Source organism: Notechis scutatus, chromosome Z (genome assembly GCF_049901735.1).
Source record: "Notechis scutatus isolate UNSWTSFEM ecotype Mainland chromosome Z, rNotScu1.2, whole genome shotgun sequence".
NCBI classification, from domain to species: Eukaryota; Metazoa; Chordata; class Lepidosauria; order Squamata; family Elapidae; genus Notechis; species Notechis scutatus.
Genome location: NC_142025.1, coordinates 35,035,055 through 35,054,753, shown reverse-complemented (window position 1 = coordinate 35,054,753; position 19,699 = coordinate 35,035,055). Strand labels below are relative to the sequence as shown.

The window sequence follows — 19,699 nt, the reverse complement described above, 5'->3', positions numbered from 1 at the left end:
TTGAAGATACTGGCCTGCATAGTCCTACAAATGCTTATTTACAGTTTTCATCTAATCATCCTTATCTTCCTTGGAATAACTGCACATCTTCTTATAGACTTTTGACCTTTGTATTTTTCATAAGGAATATTATCCAAACAATCTATCAACAATCCTGAACGCTTGATATGGATTCATTATAGATGCTAGTATTTTAGTTCCCATTTTAAAGCATCCTTTAGAAAAGTGATTTAGCAGCTCAACGGTTAACCACTGTAAATTATATACTCCTACTTCTCTACAGTTCTTGTTCTTAACTCAATGGGGATTTTGCCTAAGTAATTTTGTGTAAGATTGCAGCTTAAACATTACTGTGAATTTGCTCTTACAATAATTATGATACCTTCTTTGTTGTTATCTCACAGGCTGCAGAAGCCAGAGAAAATGAAGTTAATATTAATGAAGCCAGAGAGCATTACAGACCAGCAGCTGCAAGAGCTTCTCTTCTTTATTTTGTCATTCAGGATCTAAGCAAAATCAATCCCATCTATCAGTTTTCACTGAAGGTACTTTAACTTTTACTTGCTTTATTTCTGAAAGTAAAAAATAAATGCAGAGCTGCAAACAGCTTGATTACCAGCAATCATATCCGAAGAAAGTAGGAAAGTGATATGATAATTTTTAAATAACTTAAAGTCACTTATTATGCCCTCCTGTTATTATGGTCAAATCATAATAGTTTATATTATATTGAAAATTTGCAGAAAATTTCTAGCTAGAGAATTGTGAAATGGAAAAATATGATTGTATCGCACTCCCAACAAATGTGATATCTTCTTAGAATATACTGCTGTTTTCCAGTGTCAATAGCAGTTAATGAAATTTTAAACAGAATAGTAGCAACTTTGAACAGCAGATAATCATAAGAGAACGTTAGAATTATTCAGAACAGCTGCAAGCAACACTGTCCAGGCCCTTCTTGCTCCAAGCTTCAATCCATTATGGTATCATCCAGTACTTCATCCATGCCACCTATTTCCCACCTATTTCTTTTATTTCCTGTTTTTTTGTTTGAGGAGAAAAACATGCAACATTTGAGGACTTGATAAGTTAACATTAGACTTGATTAAACAGACAGATTCAAACAGATAATCAGAGTTGGAAGGTACCTTGTAGGTCATCTAGTCCAACCCCCCGCCCAAACGGGAGACCCTACACCATTTCTGACAATGGCAGGCCAATCTCTTCTTGAAAGTCTCAAGTGATGGCGCTCCCACAACTTCCCAGGGCAAGCTGTTCCATTGGTTGATTGTTCTCACTGTCAGAAAGTTTCTCCTCATTTCCAGATTAAATCTCTCCTTGTTCAGTTTCCATCCATTATTCCTTGTCTGGCCTACAGGCGCTTTAGAAAATAGCTTGACCTCTGCCTCCCTGTGGCAGCTCCTCAAATATTGGAAGACCTCTATCATGTCTCCCCTGGTCCTTCTCTTTACTAGACTAGCCAAGCCCAGTTTCTGCAACTGTTCGTTGTATGTTTTAGCCTCCAGTCCCCTAATCATCCTGGTTGCTCTTCTCTGTAGTTTTTCTAGAGTCGAAATCAATGGTTCCCAAAGTGGGCGGTACTGCCCCCTGGGGGGCAGTGGGATGCCTTAGGGGGGCGCTAAGAGGCAAGGGGGCTGGCAGGAGAGCATAAGAGGTGGCAAGGGGGTGTTCGAGGCGCCGGCCCTGCAGGTTCACTCATGGATTAGCACTGCTCCAGAGCCGGCACCTCCAATGAGGAAGCGGTGGCACATTACATGCCACCACAGCCGCGTTCGATGCACCACGCCCCTGCTGCCTCTTAGCACCCCTCTGCTGGCCCCCTTGGGGATGCTAAGAGGCGGCAAGGGGGCATTCGAGGCGCCAGTCCTGCAGGTTCACCCATTGACTGTAGCACCGCTCTGGAGCCAGCGCCTCCAATGCAGAAGTGGTGGCACGTTATGTGCTGCTGCGGCAGCGTTCAATGCACCATCCTCCTGCCACCTCTTAGTGTCCCCAAAGGGGCTGGCAGAGGGGTGCTAAAAGGTGGTAGGGGGGTGTTCAAGGCACCAGCTGGCCCTGCAGGTTCACCCATTGAGGTGCCGGCTCCGGAGGGGTGCTACAGTCAATGGGTGAACCTGCACGGCCTTGAACGCCCCCCTGCCACCTCTTAGCATCCCCAAAGGGGCCACAGGAGGCACTAAGAGGTGGCAGGGGGGCGGTGCATCGAACACGGCCGTGGCGGTATGTAACGTGCCACCGCTTCCACATTGGAGGTGCCGGCTGCAGAGGGGTGCTACAGTCAATGGGTGAACCTGCAGGGCCGGTGCCTCGAACGCCCCCCTGCCACCTCTTAGCATCCCCAAGGGGGCCATCAGAAGGGTGCTAAGAGGCGGCAGGGGTCAGTGCGTCAAACGTGGCCATGGCGGCATGTAATGTGCCACCGCTTCCGCATTGGAGGCACCGGCTCCAGAGCAGTGCTAGTCAATAGGTGAAACTGCAGGGCCGGCCAGCACCCCGAACGCCCCCCTGCCACCTCTTAGCCCCCCTCTGCCAGCCCCATTGGGGATGTTAAGAGGCGATAGGGGGCGTTCGAGGCGCCGGCCCTGCAGGTTCACCCATTGACTGTAGTAATGCTCCAGAACCGGTGCCTCGAATGTGGCAGCACGTTGGGAAAAGTTGCTGCCACCGCTTTCCCAAAATGCCACCGCTGTCGCATTCTGTCTGTCTGTCCATCTGTCCATCCAAAAGATCTGTCTGTTTGCCTGCCTGCCTTCCTGCCTACCTACCTGCCTGCCTGTCTCTCTCTCTTTCTCTCTATCCATCCATCCATCCATGTTCGAAGCGCCAGCCCCGCAGGCACATCGGGAAAGTAGAGCAACGCCAGTCTGAGAGGGAGGGAGGGAAGGAGGGAGGGAGGGAGGGAAGGAGGGAGGGAGAGAGAGAGAGAGAGACCTGATGCATCAGAAATGAGGCCTAGTTTAGACTGAGGCCCTTTTCCACATTGAAACATCTTTGCCAGCACATTGAAACATCTTTGGCTTCTATTAAAGGTTTTGTGGACGAAACATGGTCAAGACTATCAGGAAGCTCTCACATTTTGTTGAGGCTTTAAACAAGATCCATTGGACCAGATCTCCACCCTAAAAATTACTTTTGTCCAATATATTACAGTGCCAATTCTGAAGAAGGCAAAACCAAAATGTACTGGTAAATTACAAGGAGAACACACACACACACAAACACACACACTCCCTTCTAACCTCCTGGAGCAGGTGATTGGACTAGAATAGATATCTCATTATCTTTCTCTTCCCCCCTCCCTCCTTCTTTATTTCTTTTTCTTTCTGTCCCTTCCTTCCATCCCTCCTCTTTCTTTGTCCCTTTTTCTTTCTTTCCCTTTTCTCTTTATTTTTTTCCTCTCTTTCTCTCTTTTCTCTCTCTTTCCCTCTCTCAGGCTCCTCCCTTTGGATCAGGGGTCGCCAAACTTTTGGACCTCAGGGACCATCAAACTCATAATTTTAAATTCCGGAGACCACCAATGTGAATTTTGACTGACGGTAGTTTTCTGGCGTTGGTGGGAAAGAGAGAGAGAGATCTGAACCAACCTCTCTCTCCCCCTCTCTCAGACACACACAGGCAGGGGTGGGATTTAGACCCCTGATCTAAAGCTGTCAAAACTCCAAAAACTGGTCAAGTAGCTCTGGGGAGGCCAGTCATAAATTAGAACACTTGCTAAACAACCGGTCATTAAGTGAGGACCACTTGTATTTGGTTTGCCAGTCACCTGGCCACACCCACCCAGTCACATGGCCAGCAAGCCACGCCCACCCAGTCATGTGACCAGCAAACCACACCCTCAAATAAGGCCACACCCACAGGAATTTGAATCCCACCCCTGGGTGGGGGGCACCAAAGATGAGTTTGTAGCACCAAGGGGGCAGTGGACCGAAAAAGTTTGGGAACCACTGGTCTAGATTATTTCCCCTCGCTTAGAGTTTTGCAAACGGATTTAAGTAAATTAAAAATGTCTGGTACTTTATGAACATATCATACTATAGCTCCACTTGGTTCTTCAAAGACAGTGAGTATTTTAGTATTTTAAGGCATTTGTCTCTGATTCTTTCTTCCTTATACATAGTTCAAGAATCAACAGATTTTGTCTCCCTGGTAAAGGAAAATCTGTTTTGATTTATTCTTTTTCTAACTCTTCATTCTTGTTTAAGCTAACCCACTGCCTTGCAGTGTATGTGTGTGTGTATATACTCTGTGTGGATGTGGGTGTATAGTATGTGTATAGTATATGTGTGTGATCTATCTCTGTCTGTCTATCTAATTATGAATATATATCACAACTCCATTTTTCTCTAACACAAAACTCATTCCAGTATATTGCTTCACAATGCATCCATTTCTTAAAACTTTGTAGCTTAGTACTTAGTACTTAGTACAACCAGGGTCTGAGAAACACATTTACAACTCAGGTCTGAGAAAAAGCCACAAATTTTTGCTTCTCTTTCTCAATTCAAGACTTTTCTGACACTAAAAAAATCAAATTGCACAAATAGTTTTGTTCCATTCCTGGCAACAGAAATGTAATAATAGCAAATTAAAGAATCAACTTCTTTTACATGCCTGAAGCTCTACTTCCTTCTTTCTAATAATTGAACCATTTAGATTCATCAAATACTTCAAGTTAAAAACGTATATTTTCCCAGAACAATATTGAGTGTTGTAAAACCTATCACTTTATAACAAAATCATCTCACATCACATCCAAATCTTCACTTGCCTTTCATATACTCCCTTTCTGGAACTTGGAAGAGATATTTTAAGAAGTTTTTATATTTCATTCACAAAAACTGTATTACTATAATTACTATAATATCCTTAATTTGTGCTATAATATCCTTAATGTTTATGCCTATTACAGAACATATTATTAAGTTGCCAGATACTCTACCAAAAGAAATTTTGAGAGAATGTTTTCTTGTTTTGGTATGTTAGGCTTTCAACAATGTATTTCATAAAGCTATTGGGCGAGCTGAAGCATCAGATGATATCCAGGAACGCATCTCCAACTTGACAGAAGCCATAACGTATTTCACCTACATTTATATCAGCCAGGGACTTTTTGAGAGGGACAAACTTATTTTTCTTGGCCAGGCAATATTTCAGGTTAGAAAAGTTTAATCGTTCTTATTATTAGCATTGCCATTTTACAATTGCCAGTAAAGTTGCATTTATTGATGTAAATCAGCAGTTTGCAAATTTTTACTATTTGAGTTGACATTAATAATACATATAAAGTTGCAGGATAGATTTGGCAACCAAATAATCAATTGCTATTTGGTTAAATATACAAAATGGAGCACTATGAACTTGGAACAAAACAGTTGCACTCAGAATATGTTATTGGGTGTTTCAAGTTGTTTGTATTCTAATGGAATAAAATTTGTAATGGTTTGAATGTTCCAGATTTCAGTGGGGAAAAAATTAAAAGTGTCTATCATTTTTGTCATAGGAAATAATGTGGATTTAGGATTAAACCTGAATTGGGCTATGGTATTTTAATGCACTGTATTAAATATTTTATGTCTATGATTCTTCCTGGCTAAGTGATAGCCCATCAACATTAGTGCATATAGAGAAGCCATAATGGGGAAAATAAGCCTAAACCAAACTTCAAAAATGTTAATCCATGTGCTTCATCCAGCTTTAAGTAGTCCTGCTTTCATATAAGAATGGCACTGGACACACACTAAGGAGCTTGATAAATACATCTTAAGAATTTAGACCAAAAAGACTTAACTTTTGCAAAACTAGAATAAATAGCTGTTGAAGCACAAGGAAACTGGGCAATTAACCCAGCATCAGTAGAATTTGAAACATGTACAAAGTACCGTAATGTGTACCTATTTTTTTTTTTGCTTTATCTATCTGCAAAATAAAACATAGAACAAAACACTCTGTATAATCTGTCTACCAATCCATGTCAGTTATAACTTTCCTGCAACAAAAAGTTTTATTTTCCTTTTAATTACTCTGCCTTACTCTCTTATATATTATTTCTAAGATAGTGGTAAATTCTATTTTCCTCTTAGTTGTTTTTGTTTCCACATCTTCTTATCCAGTCTAACCAATAGCATTAAAGTCCCACTGCTAAATTAGTTAGGCTGAGAGATCTTGAGGGAAAAGTTGTCCAATTACAAGCTGCTGAACAAAAATAAATTGTAGGACCTAGAACAGGATATTCAGAAATAGACCACCTGTTTGTTTGTTTGTTTGTTTGTTTGTTTTCATCTATGAAGAAACACTAGTATTCTTTATTCCATCTTGAAGAAAATTTAATTTCACCTAATTATTTTATAGTTAGAACATTCAAAATTGTCATTTTGTGGTTAAAATATTTCAAGGTATTTTAACATTTTATCACTAATTTCTCCAAAGCCCAGCTCCACATACATGAGGCAAAATAGCATTCCGTTAATTTAATTACTAACTAATTTGGACAGATTTATTTACAGATATCACTAAGTTCAAAATAAGAAATGGCATTGGCACTAACAAAACAAACACAAGAGTAACCGAGTTGGGAAGGACCTTGGAGCTCTTACCTTGCTCAAGTAAGAGACCCTAGATCATTCCAGACAAATGGTTGAGGCAGTCCTTTTGGGAAGAAGCAGCTAGAGAATACGGCAGGCAAAGGAGGGAGGAACATTTTACTTCGAATGCTCGGAGAACAGAGCAGCCAGTGCAAGGGAAGGAGAAGGCCTCTTTCCCTCTTTCTTTTCTTGCTCCTCCTCCTTCCCTTGTTCTGGCTGCTCCATTGCCCATTTCTTCATTGCAGCGCAGCACCCAGGATCAACTTTGATAGTGGGGCGTGTGTGTTGTAATTTAAAAACCAGTTCGCCCAGGGTCAGTTTGGGCCATGCCTCCCATGACAGCCAACCTGACCCTAGGAGAACCGATTGTTAAATTATTTGAATCCCACCATTGGTTAAAGATCTTATAATAAAATTTAATTTTATTAAACTTTAATAAATTTTAAAATGGTCGTTTTTACCTATACCTATTTTACCTATAATAGAAAAAAATGTTTCTTAGATACCCGCAGTTATAACAGATCTATAAATTTCATAAAACAAATAAATGGATAAATAGTATGTATCAACAGAGCAAATCTAAAATTTAGTTTTATATTTTTGTTCACTCTTTACTTCCTAGATTTTGTTGAGGAATAAAGAGATTGAACCTACCATGCTGAATTTCTTGCTACGATTAAAAGTTGAACATACCTATAAAACTCCAGTTGACTTTTTAACAACTCAACCATGGAGTGCTATTAAGGTAAGTATAGAAATATTTTTTCTGAGATATTATTTTTCATTTTCAGATACTATAAAAATGCACTACTTCCTATGTCTGAGTGAGTTTTAACTTAATTATGTGCATCTTTATTTCAGAGTCCTAATTTACCAACATTTAAATGCAGTATATATACTGATCTAAAGTTGCTTTGCTTTGAAGTAAATACAGTTTTCAATTTATATACTACATTTTATATGTTACATCTCTATTTTGGCTTTAAATAATTATTGTTTTAAAAATCTTAAGTAAGAGGTCTATTGAAACATGACTTAGTATTTTCTCCATTCATTGGGGTCTTAAGATGTGGGAACCTTTACCCAATATAGTTGAAAATAGCTTATAGTTGAAACTCCATATAGTAACTTTGCAGTAAGATTGTTGATAAATATGATAATTTTTCTTTCTTGGTCCTAATAATTTGAAAGCCAACAATTCATGCATTACATTATGTATTGCAGGCTATTGCTTTAGTGGATGAATTCCGAGGATTAGATAAAGACATTGAAGGTTCTGCCAAGAGATGGAAAAAATGGGTGGAATCAGAATGTCCAGAAAAAGAAAAACTACCCCAGGAATGGAAAAATAAAACTTCTTTTGAGAGACTTATTATACTACGAGCATTGCGCCCAGATCGGATAATTTATGCTCTAAGGTATAATGTCTGATTTGAGGAAGAAGAGCAAAGTTTCTATGGGTATTTGTTCTCTATATGTTTGGTCATCCTCATCATATGCCATTTAGCATTCCAAGTGATCTACAGTAATGGCCCCCAATCTTTCTGGTTCCGCGGACCGACAGCAGCAGGTGGTGGTGGCAGCAGGAGGGGATTATTTTGTGCACATAATCTAATCCCACACATGTGCAAATGGAGCTTCACCTACTTGCTCGCTGCTTGCATGGCCTGGTTCCCAATGACTCATGAAATGGTAGTGGCCTGCAGACCAGGCGTTGGGGACCCCAGTCTAAAGTAATGAATCTGATTTAGAAAGGTTCATATAAGGTAAATATATGTCTAGATAGCACTACTTTAGAACCATGTTTGAAAAATGTTGATCTACTCATATCTAAGTGCTTATCTTGCTGATCTATCTGTCCCATCTCATCTTTTTTTTCAGGCTTGCTTATTATGATAGAACATGGGGTGTTATATAAATTCATATGGCAAATGATTCACATGAAGGAAACTTTACATAGGAGCAGCCTTCATAATTATGGATTTAAAATTTCAATTCAGCCAGCTCTTCGTGGTTGTGAACTAGGACCTAGGCTAATAGTTTCTAACTCTGATTTTTATGTATGTACGTATTACTGTAGAGATTTTGTAGAAGAAAAGCTAGGTTCGAAGTATGTGGAAGGCACAAGAATAGACTTGGCCAAGTCCTATGAAGAAAGCAGTCCAGCTACTCCCGTGTTTTTTATTCTTTCCCCTGGGGTGGACCCTCTGAAAGACATGGAAACACTTGGTGAGCCTTATGTTATTGTATGAATATTAGTTTAAAATTTGTGCATTTGGAAATTCAGCAATGCAAATTTTCCTTTCACTCAATTTCAAAAACTTAACAGATGCAAATACATGTAAGTTGAAATACATGGAATGCAATACATGAAGTTCATTCATTAGTAAAATATATACATTTTTTACATTTCCTTCTCTGAATAGAAGATTAAATTTTTGTTGTCATAATTACTGGACAACTACCACGAACATGTAAATATTATCAGCTAAAAACTACTTGATTTAGATTGGGAGAATAAGGAAAATTTATGCTAAAAAGAGTCATAAAAAGACATTCATTTTAATGGAAAGCATGCAACATGTGTTGAAGTAATTTTCCACAGCATCATTTATAGAGAAATATGTCTAAAATATATATAGTATTTAAAATAATAGAAAGATCAATACTTTGAATTCAAGACATAAAGTCCATATATTAAAATATAATCCTGATATTTATTTATTATATTTATATGTTCAAGTAATCCTATTTATTTAACTCCATTGACTTAAATAGGCGAAAATCAATGGGATTTGGGGAACAAGACATGACATGGCTCAGTATCTCAGAGTCTTAGATCATGATTTTGCATTCTGCATTTTGCTATGGCTAGTAACAAAACGTTTCTCCAAATGTTGGATTGCAAACTCCACAAAATTTCCCTTAATTTATTATTGGTAATAATGGCAGCTCTTACTCTAACTTAGAACAGCAGTTAGTCTTTAATTAATACATGTTAAGCTCACCACCATCCAAAAAAAAAAATCCACAAACAAGCATTATCCCGATATAAAGCAGATTTAAATTTGCAATTGTTTTCTTCAACAAGAGTTAAGTTTTTAAAGACTTCCTCCTCTCTGCCTTAAACCATCATTCACCGTGGAAGAGTGGATAAAAAGTGTGCAGCTATTAACGCTGCAGTATGAAGAAATTTTTAGATTGAACATTCCTCTGCTTGGCATAATGCAGGCTCTTTTGTGCTGTTCCTTACCTTTTGACTAGATGAGGGCCAGAGGGCAATTTTCTCTATGCTCATGTAATCTTGCGCCCCCTGTGACTAAATAATGGTCATTATACAAACTATATTCATTGTGTAAGAAACTGTCGCATTGTACTTAGGATTACTATTCTCCACTGACTCTGCTGAGAATACCAGGTTAATACAGCTGTGACCTGACTGTGCTCAATTTAGACCCTGGCCTCACAAGGTGAGAAACTAACACATTTTCCTCCTGAACCAATCAGTTAAAAAACTGATGTGATAGCTACCACATGTTGCTCCCTTTTTTTATAAGGGAAATGACTTGCACCCCCTGTATGACTTTATAAAGCTTGGTAACAATACCTCGCATCTATCAAAATGTCAAAAGGTTCATTATCTTAAAACCAAGGGAGCAGATTTCTGTAGCTTTCTTTCTCTAATATTAGCCATAAGGCTGCTCTTGAGAGCTCACAATTTTGCTTGTTGAAATGGGGTTGACTGAAGTACTTCACAAAAAAGCCCATGTGTGCATTGTTACAGTGATAGAGAAATTACTGGTGCATTATCCTCTTTTCTCCTGCAACCCTCTCCCTTTTTCTACTTTTATTTATTTCCCCACTCCCACCCCTGTCGCCCCACTTGCAGGCAAGAAACTTGGCTTCACAATTGACTGTGGGAAACTTCATAATATCTCTTTAGGACAAGGGCAAGAGATTGTGGCAGAGAAGGCAATAGAAAAAGCTGCCAAACATGGACACTGGGTTATTCTCCAGGTAAATGTAAAACAATACAATTGATGTACCTTCATACAGTTCATTTCATAGGAATAATGGAAGTGATAAAAAGGGGAATGGCTTTCTGAGAGAGAGCAATTTCTCCCTGTGTTAAACAGATTTTTTTGTTCAGCCTTAATTATTGCAGAATAAAATTGAATCTTTCTTGGGCTATTTTTTTTTTTTTTGCCTTATAACTAAAATAAGCTCTTAGCCATAGCAAACTGCTGATTGGGGCAGAAAGCATAAGGGAAAGTTATTGTATGTCATAAAATTTGGGGTGGTATTGTTCTGGAGAAAGTGGTTTAGTATCACTTCTTTTATTTTTGCTCTTGTCTTCTATCATTTGAGTGGACAATCTTAAAGTTATGTTAAGAAAAATACATCTCAAAAAAACAAACAAACCTTGGAATCTTGAGTCCTGGACTTGAGCTATACTTTTCAAAAGTTTTGGTCAAAAAATAAGAGTTAATAAACCGAATACAAATCAAATGCACTGTATAACTTAAAAATTACAGCTTGGAAAAGGTCAAGATAGGCAATTTGCAACCACTACCTAATGAATTCCTCAATCTATATAGCAATGATGAACTTATTTCAAAGGAGTTCAAGAAGAACATCAGACAATACAAAGCTGTCTCCTGCAAATGTCATCCATTGATGACAAAGTAGTTCTTCTATTAAATAATGGATGGAATTTTTCTGATTATTCAAGGGCAAATCCATCATTATATCAAGCATGCCCAACCAACAACTCAATGTATTTAAATTTACTTCATGGTTCTTAAGACAGTGTAGAATTGAGAATGAATATACTCTCCAATGATAGGATTCAAGATGAGATTGTTGAATTGCTGAAAGAAGAGGAAGGAGGGGAGGATGTTTCCAATATTCCCTGCCAGCTTCTCCATGGAAAATCAATGCTCCCGTTGCTTTGCTGCCTGCCTTGTTTATATAAGGAAATATCTCTGGAACAATAACCCAATGGACCAGGGGCTTTCTAGTAAAATATAAAACAACTGTGCAAACCATTTTCTATTTCTATTCTATTTTCTATTTCTAATTCTATTTTCCTTTAATTCTATAATTCAATGCTGGCTGAATTTTAAAATAGAGATTGTAAGAGAATTACAGATAGTCCTTGACCTATGACCACAGTGGGACAGGCAGTTCCTTCACTAAGTGTGTTGTGCCCAATTTTATGACCTTTTTCACTGTAGCTCACTACAGTCATTAAGTGGATCATCTAATTGTTAAGTTGTTAAGCAAATCTGGTTTCTCCTTTTGATTTTACTTATCAGAAGTTGTTTAGAAGATTGCAAGTGATTGTGTGATCTGAAAATACTGCAACCCAATGTGAATACATGCCGGTTGCCAAGCACCTAAATTTAGATTAGATGCTCATGGGGAATGATGCAATTGACATTAGTTTAAAGACCAGTTCTGAGTGACTTTTTTCAATGCTATTGTAACTTAGAATGGTCATTCAATGAAAGATCAATGAGATTGAAGACCACCCATCTTCTATGCAGTGTTTCATCTTCTAAAATACATAAATATATTGGGGAACAAATATATGTAAAATAAAATGCCTTTTAATAAATATTTATTACTGGATATGTTAAATCATTTGTAAAAATTAACTAAATAGAAATTAGATAAAATGCCAATAATGGAATTGATAATATCACAGAATTACTCTCTTGACCCCCAGTTTAATATATGCTTTGTTTCTACAATAAGCACATGAGAGGGCAAAGCTATTTATTTTGCCTGGCAAAATCCCAGTTACAATGACATTATTATCATGTTAGTTGTCACTGCAAATGGAATGCACTTATGATTGTGATTCTGCAATCTCGGTTGTCAAAGAATCTGCGAATGTTTTATACCATTTTGTGTCCAACCTTGGCAAAATGGTTTCTACAGTTGAGTTAAAAGAAAAAATGTCCAAGTATTTAGGATATTCTGGTAAATGCAGAATGGATCCAGCCTTCCACAGCACAAATGCATTACCTTTGTTGGCAAACAGACTTGCTTTACAAGCAAAGACTATAAAATTCATTCTGGGGATTTCAGGTTCAATGGCAAGGCATGATTCTAAGATCTATTTAGTCCCCACCTCTGGTTTCTCACCCATTGTGTCCAATGGTGAGATTCAAATTTTTTACTACCGGTTCTGTAGGCGTGGCTTGGTGGGCTTGGCAGGGGAAGGATACTGTAAAATCTCCAGTCAGAGGTGGTGTTTGCCGGTTCTCCAAACTACTCAAAATTTCCACTACCAGTTCTTCAGAACTGGTCAGAACCTGCTGAATACCACCTCTGATTGTGTCTCAGATATTGTTTGACCTCACATTAATGATAGATAACAGTTGGCACGAGAAGATACTGTTATTTGTAATAGCCATGATCTCTTGAAATTTCTCTGAGTGCCTTCTCAGAGCTTTGTAGAGAGGCATCACTCTCTTTTCCCTTTATTCTTTGCAAAATCTTGGCTTACTAAATATTTGGAGATAATGAAGTTCTTGTTGATATGAAAGATATTAAAATACAGTGTAGTAAAAAAAAAACCCAACTGTTCATTACATTTATAATTTAAAATTAAATTACAGTTGTGAATTTACCAAAGGCAATTTGTTCTGGATTTTGTTTTGTTTTTATAATTGCTACCCAGCTTTGCCAGGACTTGATAATATTATTAGCTGGGGCCATTTCTAAATGATAACTATGTATTTATCATGAATGTTTTGCTTTTTCTTAAACAGAATATACATCTTGTTGTGAAATGGCTGGGCACCTTGGAGATACTTGTGGATAAATACAGCAAAGGAAGTCACTGTGACTATCGTCTTTTTATCAGTGCTGAGCCTGCTCCAACTCCTGAAGAGCATGTTATACCTCAAGGAATTTTAGAAAACTCTATTAAAATTATTAATGAACCTCCTATAGGAATGTTGGCTAACCTTCATGCTGCTCTCTACAATTTTGACCAGGTAATAATATTACATGTATGTGTGTGTGTGTATGTGTGCGTATGTATTTCTCTTAAAAGTCAACCAATAGTTCTATCTGTATTAAAGGATGATCTATTCTGGAATTAAGAAATTTAAGGAATTACATAAATGAAGCACTTTGTAATTGAAAAAGGGAAACGGGCATCTTATTACATAGCCTTTTACAGTATTGAGAATAATATCACTAGGACAGGAAGCATGTACAGTAGATCTGTTTTTTCATCTCAGTTAATGACAAATAGCTGCGTCTAGCATAGTTTTATATATACATTGTTATATGTAATTTGTATATTATGTTTGAGATTTAGGATGCTACTTACTATATATATAGTGTTCTGCTAAATGCTTTTAGTCAGTCCGTTTTTGCAGTCAGATGGGCAGCAAACAGAATAGGTTTGTTGGGCCCAAATGGAATAAACAGCCTGTCCATTAAATTATATCTGGTCTATAACTGAAATATTAGATAGATGACATGGAGGAATGCAGTGTTATCCTAAACTGCATGCAGTTTTGAGTAATGTCTAATCTGCCAAATAATAGTGCAGTGGATCATGCCTATATTAAAAATAGGAATATAATAGCACTTACATTTTACTGATGCTTCAGTTGCTGTGGTAACAATTCTATTGTTTTTTAAAAAACATTTTTGCTAAACTGAATATACTTGCATATTTTTGCTCCTAGACTCTACACTTTGTGAAAAATGTAATTACTGCTTATATATAGAAAACACAGTTGTAAACTCTAACACCTTTTGTTGATATGTGATTTGATACAAATATTCTGTTTTCATATTTCTTTGTTATCAGGATACACTTGAGTTGTGTACACGAGAACAGGAGTTCAAAACTATTTTCTTTTCTCTGTGCTATTTTCATACCTGTGTTGCTGGGAGAGTAAAATTTGGACCTCAAGGATGGAATCGAAGATACCCTTTTAATATGGGAGACCTCACCATCTGTGTTAATGTGCTCTACAATTATTTAGAGGCAAACACTAAAGTAAGAACTAAAAGATTTAAGTAATTTATTGACAAAAGCATATCTTTTGGGTATTTAGAAATGAGTAAACAAGAATGTAATCATTTTGCCTTTAAAAGTAGATGGAAATTTGCCTATTGTTGATCAGGCAGTTCAAACAATTCTCATAGAGGATATGTAAACTTACTAACATAGGTTGAAGTGGTTCAGTGATACTGGCTTAGCTAAAATAAACAAACAAGTAAATAAATAAATAAAATTGTCCTTCATTATATTAGCAAAAACAGTGGTTTATACATGCATATGTGCCAGATTCATTAGGCAGGTAATGAAGCATTTGTACAACTATAATTACATATAGCAGATCTGACAGTTCATAACACTGCATTAATAATCACTACAATTAATTCTGATCATAAAAACAATTTAGAACACATTACATATATAAATAATGGTGCATTTCTTCCATGTGTCATTATTATGTATTAAGAAGGCCACCTTGTTGTGACTTTCTTAGGCACATTCCCACTGAATTCGGGTTTAAAATTAGATGACTTTATGATTAGTTGCCAGTTGGAAAAACCATTCATGTCGGTAATATAGTCTTCTGAGCTTTTTATACATATGTGTAAGAATATCTGTAGAGATACATGTATAAAGATGAAAGCTTTACTGCAACAAATTTTGTGGCACTTGTGAAATAATTTTTTTTAACATACACTTCACTACCATAATTCTTTATAAATTAATATCTATATTGGGTAAGTTATAATAAAATAATGACAAATGACAGCCAGTTTTATATAGTGGTTAAAGCATCAGGCTAGAAATTAGAAGATGTTGAGTTCTGGTCCTGATTTAGGCAAGAAGACAGCTAAGTGACTTTTGGCCAGTCAGAAGAAGGCAATGGCAAACCACATTTGAAAAACCTTGATAAGGTTTTTGCCAATCTTTCTAGAACTGAAAGAAAGTGACTGACTCAAGGCTCCTGCTAACTAATATAGATACCTATTTATAAAGCATTGTGTTAGTGAAGTCAATTTTCAAATTCCACAAAATTCCATAAAACCATTGCCTTTATTCATGTACCTTTACAAATATTCTTACACACATATATAAATGTATATAAGTAATACCTCCTTTAAAAACCTTGGTCCATCTGGCCCAGCTGGTAGCACCTCGTAAGGGCTCCTTTCCAGGGTTACAGGTGAAGATGGTCAACAGTTTTGAAGGCAGAAGAGGGCTTTATGCCCCAACGGCAGATAAAACAGTAGAACCATCTTCTAGGACAGCGGTTGTCAACCAGTGGGCCGCGGCCCACTGGTGGGCCATGAGAAAATTTTGGTGGGCCGCAGAGAAATCTCACCCCCAGAGCACCCCCAAAGCAATTAATCCAGGCTGCGCAGAAACACAAGGCTGCGTCACCCACAGGGCCCATGGGAACCCTCCCTGCCCACTCACTCCTTACCCGGTAAACTTGCCTGTTAAATTGCTATTTTTCCTTTTTCTGAGCGTCATCTGTTCTGCTGTGCTGGGAGATTCATATTAGCTAGGAAGCAGGAAATGGTTGGATTTCTTGCTTTCTAGCTAGTTTTTAGATCTTCTGCTCTGCTTGAAACTTAGGACTGAAGGTTTGCTTGCAAGCAAATTCAGTGCGGACTCATGGCAAGCAAATTTGAGAGACTGAGCTAGCCGATGGCAGATAGAGATCACTGAATGATTCTGTGAGCAACTCAATCTGCCTGATTTTGGGTAAAAGTTGCTCTTTTTTTTATAAAAAATCCAATATTTACATACATGGTATGTTGTGAGTTAATTTTGTGAGTTTGCTTGCTAGCAAATTTTATGAGTTTGCTTGCAAGCAAATTTTATGTGACAGACTGAGCCAGCCGATGGCAGATAGATAGATCTTCGAATGAATCTGTGATTCTGTGAGCAACTCAATCTGCCTGTCTGCTTTGCCTGATTTTGGGTAAAAGTTGCTTTTTTATTTAAAAAATTCAATATTTATATAAATACTTATAATATTTACATACAAGCCAGGCCCAGCCAGTCACATGACCACCAAGCCACACCCACAAATTAGGCCACACCCACAGAACCAGTTAGTGGTCCCTGGGATCTAAAATTATGAGTTTGGTGGTCCCTGAGGTCCAAAAGATTGGCGGCCCCTATTCTAGGAGATGCGAAACTGATTTCAAACCTCCAATGCTTTATGGCTGTATCTATTATTGCAGGGGTCCCCAACCACCGGTCCGCGGACCGGTACCGGTCCGTGGAACAAGTCCTACCGGTCAGCTGGTTTGCTGGGCGCCGCCATCTTTTTGATGAAAAGTGCTTCCAGTGAGCTTTTCCAGGTAGAAAGCTCACGGAGCACCACTGTCAAAGATGGCGCCATGCTGCTTCCAGTGAGCTTTTCCGGGTGAAAGCCATTTCTGCAGAAAAGCACACTGGAAGTGCTAACACCGCCATCTTTTTGATGAAAAAGTGCTTCCGGTGAGGTCACGGAAGCACTTTTTCAAAGATAAGCGAGAAACCAACAATGCCGGTACCAGGCAGCGCCATAAAAAGGTTGGGGATACCGGGCCGCGGCATAAGAAAGGTTGGGGATCACTGTATTATTGGAAAAGGCTTCAGGAGTCAACCTCAAGGAAAAATCCAGAGCTGGAGTGCTGGAAGCAGTTCGTGATTTTATACAATCATTTAAATTCGTCCATGATGAAGGGGCTTTTGGCGAGATGAGCAAAAGGATCTTTGGACTTGGGCTTGGCTGCCAAGGCCTGCTCACACTCGTTTAACTCCTCTTCTGGCTCCGGCTTCTTCTCTTCTTTCTTCTCTACTTTCTTCTCCTCCTTCGGCGTTTTCTCCTTCTTGGAGGATTCCTTCTTAGGTTGGTTCTCTGCAAACTTCTTGGCGTCAAACTATGCCATCTTCTCACACAGCTTCAAGTCCCCCAGGATGGCCTTGAACTGGGGCTGGTTTACGCAGGTCACAAACAAACAGTTCACATTTTCGTACGGCTGGTGAAAGGGGGGCTCCAGCACCTGCTTGTAAAGCCAGAGCAGAGTGCAGACCACTGTGATATCTGCCAGCATGATACGCTTCCCAACCAAAAATGTGCAGGTCTTCAGGTGAGAATCAAGCAGGCTCAAGATCCATTTCGCTTTCTCTTTGGCATACTCTGTAGCCTGCTTGTTATATTGCATGATGCCAAGTGTGGGGAAGACCCAGGTACTGGCTGAGGGTACAATGTCACTGTCAGCAAAGCTCACCCACTGAAGGACCTGGGAAGCTGCCTCTTGAGTTGTGCCTCGTAGTTCCTTGTTGCTGACGTAGTGCATGATGGCGTTGCTCTCGAATATACAAAATCCATCTTCTCCTTCAAAGGCCAGAACCTTTCCAACTGGGAATTTTTTCAGAAATTCAGGAGTCTTGTTGGTCTGCCTGAAGTGGAACTGGGGCGGCATGGAGAGGACTTTGATCTTGGCCCTGCTGTATTGAGCAGCGATGAGGACTTTGAATGCTCACCAGTTCTTGGGGTAATTGTAGAGAGTCCCGGCCACCGCCATCTTAGCGAGGATAGGAAAATCATGTTCTGGTAATTCATGTGATGTAGCTGGAACTAATTGTATCAGCTCTGCCGTTCCATTAGAGTATTTCAGTGAAATGGAGAGGGGGGAATCTGCTGCTTGGGTAACAGTTTATCCTCCATATTAAATTACCCAGCCTCGTGCTCTAGAGAGGACATTCCAGCTTTGCATACAGCATTGAAACAACATGGTAAATGGCAGTTACCAGTTTCATAGCACAATACCATAGTCTTGAGACTGAAGGATGCCAATCCAATTCAATTCAATGTATAAATGGCTTAACAGACTATATCATCCACATGGTTGCCAGGTGTCTTGAAGGAACAGTCACAATAAGGTGTTAAGAGCAAGTTCTTTTCTTGTGCTTTAGGAAGAAGAATGTGTTTAAGAGGGTAGTCTCTGAGATTGGTTGTTTTCTTGCAGACATTTCATTACCCAGACCAAGTAGCATCATGAACGTCTGCAAGAAAACATCTAAGTTCAGAGAGCACCAGGATCTCTCATGTAATTATTTTATTGTCCTGCCACTCCAGAATTGACTGTTATGTATAGTTTATATCTATTCATCATAATTATAATTTAATAATAATTAATAATTATAATTATGCTTTTTTTAGACACCCTTTTATGTTACATTTCCAAAAAAAAAAAGACAATGACTAAATTGATTTTATATTTAAATCTGTATTTAATTATATTCAAGACCTTTGGTGGGCTTATGTAAGTTCAATGTAATCATGCCAATCTTGCTATGGAGGCCTCAACCCTGGGAGTTGAAATTTACATATTGATAGGACGTTGAAGCTATTGATGTAAGACTACTGTATTTAAAATTGTCTTACATACCATATGAACGTTTTTGTCCTTTTTTTTTTTTAGCAAATTGGTGTTGATGTTTTAAGTATAAAATTATAGACTTGGAAATTAATATAGTTTGATTATATATATATAAATATATATATTCATTTCCTTGCTGAAAACATTTTGTATTCTAAATTTTGTAGAATTTAGAAATTTACATTTATATTCTACAGGATAGAATACATAAGTGATTCATATCAAAGTTCAGGAATTTATCCTATTTGAAACAAGTGAACTGGTTTCTTTTAACTATGTTTTCAAAAATATTTTTTCTTAAATATAAGAAGCCTCATCTTAATAAATCACTCTGATGAAATTACTGGAATACGAACATGTCTGTTTTTTGCTGAAACAGCACATTACATAACATGCTCATTATTCTCCAGAAATGAAAATGTTTCAATTCATATTAAGGAAATAATTAAAAAAACATTAGGACATTTTAAAAATTCACAGCAATTTGGTTCATATAATCATTGCTTTTTCTTTATACTATTATGTTTTATGTGCTGAGTCACACTAATAACTGCAGAAGATAATCCATTACTATATAACATGTTTCCAGAGCAGGTTATTCTCATGCTCCAATTATAAATCTAATTTTATGAAAACCAAAAGTATAGTAGAGCATAACA

General features: G+C 38.0%; 1 protein-coding gene and 1 pseudogene across 1 annotated transcript in view; one reads left to right on the top strand and one right to left on the bottom strand.

Annotated features, from left to right (window-relative positions):
- The window catches only part of DNAH11 (dynein axonemal heavy chain 11), a 195,441-nt gene that overhangs the window by 157,152 nt on the left and 18,590 nt on the right, over window positions 1–19,699 (top strand). Inside the window, exons 68-75 of the mRNA XM_087948111.1 lie at window positions 405–545; window positions 5,005–5,175; window positions 7,225–7,347; window positions 7,827–8,020; window positions 8,683–8,831; window positions 10,492–10,619; window positions 13,385–13,612; window positions 14,443–14,634. Of these exons, the coding sequence (XP_087804237.1) occupies window positions 405–545; window positions 5,005–5,175; window positions 7,225–7,347; window positions 7,827–8,020; window positions 8,683–8,831; window positions 10,492–10,619; window positions 13,385–13,612; window positions 14,443–14,634 (1,326 nt within the window). The remainder of the gene's footprint in view (window positions 1–404; window positions 546–5,004; window positions 5,176–7,224; window positions 7,348–7,826; window positions 8,021–8,682; window positions 8,832–10,491; window positions 10,620–13,384; window positions 13,613–14,442; window positions 14,635–19,699) is intronic.
- LOC113418882 (elongation factor 1-gamma pseudogene) lies at window positions 17,313–18,196 on the bottom strand (annotated as a pseudogene).